At 66.0% G+C, this 6,378-nt stretch overlaps 1 protein-coding gene across 1 annotated transcript in view; it reads right to left on the bottom strand.

Annotated features, from left to right (window-relative positions):
* Positions 1-2,404: 2,404 nt before the first annotated feature.
* IL10RA (interleukin 10 receptor subunit alpha) overlaps positions 2,405-6,378 on the bottom strand; it is a 4,389-nt gene continuing 415 nt past the window's right edge. Inside the window, exons 2-7 of the mRNA XM_044423686.1 lie at positions 6,126-6,261; positions 5,824-5,999; positions 5,302-5,465; positions 4,826-4,976; positions 3,908-4,038; positions 2,405-3,266 (exon numbers count right to left, since the gene is read on the bottom strand). Coding sequence (XP_044279621.1) covers positions 2,442-3,266; positions 3,908-4,038; positions 4,826-4,976; positions 5,302-5,465; positions 5,824-5,999; positions 6,126-6,261 — 1,583 coding nt within the window. The 3' untranslated portion in view covers positions 2,405-2,441. The remainder of the gene's footprint in view (positions 3,267-3,907; positions 4,039-4,825; positions 4,977-5,301; positions 5,466-5,823; positions 6,000-6,125; positions 6,262-6,378) is intronic.

Genomic DNA, 6,378 nt, shown 5'->3' with positions numbered 1-6,378 from the left:
GCCAGGGAGCTGCCTCTGGGCAACCTGGGCTTGGCTTATGGGGCTTGGGGTGGCCTCCAGTGAAGCTGAAAGCTGGGGAGCCCAGGGTAGGGAAGAAGGTCTCCCCAGAGATGCGGAGGGGAAATTGCTGCTTCCCAGTATGAAAGCACTTCTTGAAATTGGGGTCCTGCAACAATTGGGGGTTGGACCCGAGGGCTTTCTCAGCCCCTTCCAGCTCTACCCTTTGGCGAATCAGTGAGGTAGCGGCGCCACTGACCGGATGACTTGCAAAAGGTTCGTTGAGTAGAGGCAGTAAGCTCTGCGGCTGTGGGTTGCAACAGCTGCCGATTAATCCAGCACTGGCTGGCAGCAGCGTCCAAGCCCTCTGTGTACGGGTGGCCAAGTGGGAGGCTGTGCTTGCGCTCCTGTTGTTTGTGGACCCCAGGCTGCCCCTTTTGCCATCAGTGGCTCCGTGCGCAAAGCGGGAGGCGGCTACTGCACTTCTGTGACAGTGGAGTGTAGGACCGCCCGGCCTGCCGCTCTTTCTGGCCAGGTGTTGCAGCCTGGCCAGCGTCTCCTTCCAACGCCCCCACCTCGGGGCAGTCGAGCAGCTGCCGGGTGCGCGGGTGCCGTGCAGCTCCTTGGGCCAGGTCCAAACGGCTCTGATCCTTTCCCTGACTATGGAGCTGTTCCCACCTGGCTCATCGTTCGCAAGCACGTGGCCGGAGATGGAACCAGGCATAACTGTGAGGAGCACCCCCTCAGACGGGCCCGCAGATAGCCACGGATGGCAGAGTGGAGCCTGGTGGCTGCCGGAGACGTGGGCCGGAGCCTCTGGCCGGCCACCTGGCACGGACCCAGAGCCATGTGGAATGGCCCTCTCCGGATCTGTGTGGCCAGCCATGGAAGTGCAGGCCACAGCACTGGCCTAGGCGGTTAGTTTGCTCCGGGCCTGCCCTGCCGTCACCAGCTGGGGTTGCCTGCTCAGCCTTCCTGTTCCTTCTCAGTCTTGCCTGAGCCGCAACGGCTTCCTGAAGGCTGGCAGGTTCGATCGACCCCTTGGCCCCCCCGCCCTAGAAGAGAGCAGCAGCAGCCTGGTGTGCTGCTCGTCCGAAGGGCCCAGTGCCGCTTCGGGCACCTCTCCTTCCGCCTGGCCACGGGTCCTTGTTGCCTCCCATTCCCCTGCCCCAAATCCCAGCGCGGCCCTGCTGGCCGCGCAGGACTGCCCTGTGGGTCTTTGAAAGAAGAGGGGCTTCCTTGCCCTTTGCCTGGGGACCATTCCCGGAGCAGCTGCCGTGGCCCCTCCAAGAGGCTCAGCCCCAGAAGGCTGTGTGACAGCGCTGCAGCGTGCGGAAGCATCGCTCGGTGGCCACTTCCTGAGAGTCTTTACGTCACATGCACACCGACTTCCTCCAGCTCTCCCACCGCGAGTTATTTTGGGGAACATGAAAGGCTGAGGAAGTTCCAGGCCGGCTCTACAGCTCCTTCTTAAGAGAACTTTGCAGATGTGACTTTGTCTGCAAGAAGCTGCACCCACCATTCAGAGTGGTCTTCCTCAACCGTGCTCTGGAGCCCCCAGCCACCTCATGCGGATGCCCTGCGGACTCAGCCACCTCCCACCATGACACGGGGCGATGGCCACCGCTTGGACAGCTTGGGGGGCAACTGGCCGGCTGGCATGCCAGGCAGCAGCAGGGCCACAGCCTCCAGACGTGGCGCTGAAAGAGGCCACCACTCGCTTTGGGGGCTGTGGCTCACACCACCCGAGAGGGCCTCCTGCTAGAGCCCACCCTCCAGACGGCCCCCCCGCCAGCCCACGCCCAGCCAGCCCACCCCCCAGCAGCCCACCTGCCAGTGCTTCCACCCCAACACCAAGTGAAAAGTGGCGCATCCGTTTATTAAATAAACTGCAAGGCACAGGTAAAAATCTTTCACTCTCCAAGTAGCTAGCAAGCCAGCTAAATAAATAGATAGATAAATAAATAAATAAATAAACACGATCAGTTTATACACAAGATTTCAGAAGTCTGGCGACTTTCCGGCTATCCAGGCCACTGCCGCCAGCACCTCCACCGTTCTCCCCCAAGGATGTCCCCAATGTCCGCTTAAAGGAAACATGGCAATTCGTGGCACAGACAGGCTGTGCAGTGGCTCTTGAGGGGTGAGGCCTGGCACGGGCTTGTGCCGAAGAACTACAGCTCCCATTCATGGTAGTGGCCAGCCTCCCTTCGTCCAGTGCTCCCACCGTGGCGTTAGCTGCCGTGGGTCTGCAGGGCTGGTGGACTCACACCCAGGGTTCATCACCCACTTCAGCATTCCTCCCTGTCCTCACGGGCCTCGATGGGGCCACTTGGGCCCTGCCAGCTGCCCTCCGGCTTTTCAGGGGCACTGCCCCACTCCGCAGGCCCCCCACCGGTGACACGGCTCTCCCAGTCTTCTCCCCGGGGGGCTGGCCAGCCCGCTCACGCCCAGGGCTCCGGGAGGGCCAGGGCACTGAGGTCCAGGCCCGGCTGGGTGCTGCTCAGCCACGGGTGTAGAGAGGGGAGAGCCGTTTCCTGCTCCACAAAGCCCAGTGCCTGAAGGGTCACGGGGAACTCCAGGGCCCCCAAGACACCAGGGGACAGGCTCCCCGGCATGTGTGCTGTCCTCCAGTCCACTTTGTCATGAGCGTCCTCGGCGGAGGACATGCCCCCAGGGCTTGTGTGGGCACCAAAGGAGGCTTGCTTCAGGTAGCCAGTGGCCAAGCTGGGCTCAGAGGCCGCCGTCTCCCCTGTGCCGGAGGGATCCACGGAACAGCCCAAAACCTCCAGGGGGCTTCCCGACTGCTTCTGGTATCCAGAGAACTGTACCTGGGGTGGGCACATGGGTTGCAGCCCCTCCTGCACACCGCAAGGCCCCTGCAGCTGCTGCTCCTCCGCACAGGCCCCTTCCTGGAGGCCGCTGTGTCCCCCGCTGTCCAGGCACGGCTTCCTGCCACCCCAAAGCTGATTCAGGCTGCCCGAGGGCTCCTGCAGGCAGATGCCGCTGTCCGTGCTGCAGCTGCTGCTGTCCATGAGGTCCCCCACCCCGTCGCCCTCTGCGGGCCACTGGGAAACCCCGCAGCTTTTCCCCAAAGGTGAGGGCGGCAGCGATGATCCCAGGCCGTGGATCCTGCTGCTGCAGTCCTTCAGAACCACGAAGGAGAGTTGCTGGACGGCCTCCGCCTCTACCCACAGGACCACGTCTTTCACCCCCGTGGGCCGAAGCTCACTCCGCAGCCAGGGGGAGCTGCACTTCAGCAGGGATTCCTGGCAGCCAGAGAGAGGAGAGGGGGGTTGTGGCTTCCTGGCCTCTCCCACGCAACGCATGCATCTACAAAGCAGGTGCCCTGCCGGCCACTCCCGGAAGGCCTTCGAGAAGCCAACGTGATCTGAGGAGACTTTGCCCCATTTCCTCCCCGCCCCAGTTCTCCACCACTAACTTGGAACCCCACCCGGAAGAAGGCAGAAGGCTGGCAGTGGAGCATCAGCAGGCCGGGGCCTGAGGCTGACCTGGTTCAGCCCACCTGCTCGCCGCCTCCGCTGGTCAGAGTGAGGGCTACGCGCACACCGCTCTTCCTCCGCCCCAGCTCCCATCAGCAAAGTGGGGATATGAGCACTTTCTTCATGGGAGCAGGCTGCCGGGCATCATCCAGGCTTGATGGTGCCAGGAGAAGGGCGGGCAGTGCTTCAGACCCCGAGTCAGCAGGTGGGGAGAGCAGGCCGGCATGCAGGGGGATCTCCCCTGGGAACAGAGCAGCTCCCAGACTGTGCTGGCAGCTTCCCCGCAGGGGCTTCTGTGCCGAGGGACCTGCCCTGGGATCCTGGCAGCACGTTGCGAGGCCCGCCCTGGCCCGGCCCACCAAGCCCTGGAGAGCAAGTGGCGGCTGATCCCGGGCAGGGGCACTCACCAGCACATGCGGGGTCTTTGTGGGCTTCTTCACGTAGGCACAGGCCAAGCCGGAGCCCAGGCCCAAGATGCCGATCGCCATCAGACCGAGGAGGGACACCCCAGACGCGGCCAGGGCGCTCCCCGCGTGGTCTGCAAAGGAAGAGGGTCGTTTACCGGGTGGACCATTCGGCCTTGGTGTCATGGTGCAGCCGCGGCTGCTGAAGGGGTGCGCTCCCGCTTCGGAAGCCAGACCGGCTGGAGGCAGCTGCTGCTTGCGGGGCTGCCGGCGGCACTCGGGCAGCAGCCGCTGGGCACGTGTGGCAAGCGTTGTGTGTTCCTGCTGAGCGGCCAGTTTGCCGCAGGGCATAGAGTGCGATGGGCTGTGTCACCCGGATCTGTGGGTCAGCCAAACTGCAAGCCATGGCTTGCCAGGGTGGCTCGTGCTTCCAAAATAAGCCATCCTGAGATGCCCCATGAGAGCCCAGCCAGGGCCAAGGTGTGGCCCCCTGGGAGGGGCATGGGGCGCTGGAGGAGCAGAGCCAGCTGGGGGTCAGTGGCAGGAACAGGGCCGCTCTGCCGCTTCGCAGCGGCTCTTCTGCTGTGCCCCCTGCGGCGGATCTCGAAGTCCTGCAGCAGCACGGGCAGTTCGTGCCCAGCGGGGACAGAAGACGCCCTGGCCATGGGGGCGGCCACCTCACAGGGAAGGGCTGCAGCTCCTTGCCGGGCAGAAGGCCCCAGCTGGGAAAGTGCCGCTGGCAGCCCTGGGGAGCCGCTCCCGCCAGTCACACACGCAGAGCTGGCCCTTCGGAGGGCCATGCGGGGCTCTGCGCCTTGTCTGCGGACAACATGCTTGGGAATCCTGTGGCAGAGCAGCGGTGGGGGCCGACTGGAGCGCTGGGGCCAGGGAGGCAGTCGGCTGGAGGGGACGGGGCTTCACCTGGCAGGGCTGGTATCAGGATGCACTGCTCCTCCGTCCGCTCGGCGGGGTTTGGCCGAGAGACGACGCGCGGCTCGACACTGATGCAGTAACGCTCGCCTCGCAGCAGTGCTGGCAGGTCGAATTCCAGGCTGGTCGCCACATGCAGGGACTGCGGGGCCAAGTGAGGACAGTCAGGCCAGCGAGGTCTGGGCTCACAGGCCGTGCTGAGGGCTGGCCAACCAGGGCACCTGGCCAGAAGCAGGGTGCTGCTGCCCCACACTGAGAGCCTGAGCTGGCTCGTTCCCCCACACCCGGTGCCCCTTAGTGACTGCCCCACAGTCCGTCCGCCTGGGCAAGGGCCAGCTAGGGCTCCCCTGGAAAGAGAGGGGCCCCTTGAGACTGGGCCCAAGGCAGAGCAGCAGGGAGTGGGGCAGGGGCCCACCAGCCCAGCTGCGGGGCAGCCTGCTTGGCCCCCCAACCCCCCGCAGCCTCACCCAGGCACCACTGGAGACCGTGCGAATGTGCACATGGTATTCCCTCTGCCAAGGGTGGCTGTCCTCATAGGTGATGTTGTCCCATGGGCTGGCAGGCAGCTGGAGAGACACGTGTATGGTGCAGCCACTGACGGACAAGCTGACGTTGGACAAATGCAGAGTTGCTGGGGAAGCAAGCAAGCAAGGAAGGGTTTGCGGGGAGTTCTGGCCTGGAGCCGCCTCGTCTGCATGATTCCTTGAGACCTGGCAAGTGGGGCGCCTGCACTGCATCGCTGTCCCTCCCTCCGCATCATCTGCGCATCCTCAGAGAAATGGGGGCCCTTCTCTTTCCCTTGTCGAGGTTGGCAGCCCGGCTCTCTGGGAGAGGCAGAGGTCAGGCGACCCTCCCTCACGGCCTGGCCCCCTCAGGGGCCCCTGCACCCCGTGGACGCCCAGTGGGTCGGGTGCTTGCCGGGACCACGTGCGGGGCGGGGCGGGGCGGGGCGTGCGCGAGGCGCCTCGGTGCCCCGGGAGGGCGCCTACCTTGCCTGGGCTGCAAGACGGCGGGCGGGGTCCAGCGGGAGGCGCGGCTGCCGGCCACCGCCCGGACGCGGGCCAGGTAGCGCTGCGCGGGCTTCCGCGTCTCGTAGGAGAGGTCGCAGGAGCAGCAGGCGACGCGCGTGCAGCTCGGCGCGGGGGTCCAGCTGCCGTTGCCGTACCTGCCGGAGGAGAGCAGCGCGCCTTAGCCCGGGCGCAGGGGGGCGGCAGGCCGAGGCCGAGGCCGAGCGGGCGGGGATGCCGGCAGCGCCCCCCGACCCCCGACCCCAACGCGAGGGGGCTCTTACTGGCGGTACTCGACGTCGTAGCGGAGGCTGTTGCTGGGAAGGGGTCCCGCGGCCGGGGGCGCCCAGCGCAGCAGGTGCTGGAAGAGGCGGGCCTCCTGGAAATGCGCGTTCGCGGGCGGCGCCGGGGCGCCCCTTCCTGCAACGACAGGCAGCCACGGCGGTCGGTCAGGGCGCCGCTCCGGACCCGCCGGAGCGCCGGGCCGCGCGGAAGGAGCCTCTTCCCAGCTCCCCGCGCGCGCCCCCGGCTCGGCCC

Source organism: Varanus komodoensis, unplaced genomic scaffold (genome assembly GCF_004798865.1).
Source record: "Varanus komodoensis strain SLA01 unplaced genomic scaffold, ASM479886v1 scaffold146, whole genome shotgun sequence".
Classification (NCBI taxonomy): Eukaryota; Metazoa; Chordata; class Lepidosauria; order Squamata; family Varanidae; genus Varanus; species Varanus komodoensis.
This window is presented reverse-complemented; position numbering and strand designations above follow the sequence as displayed.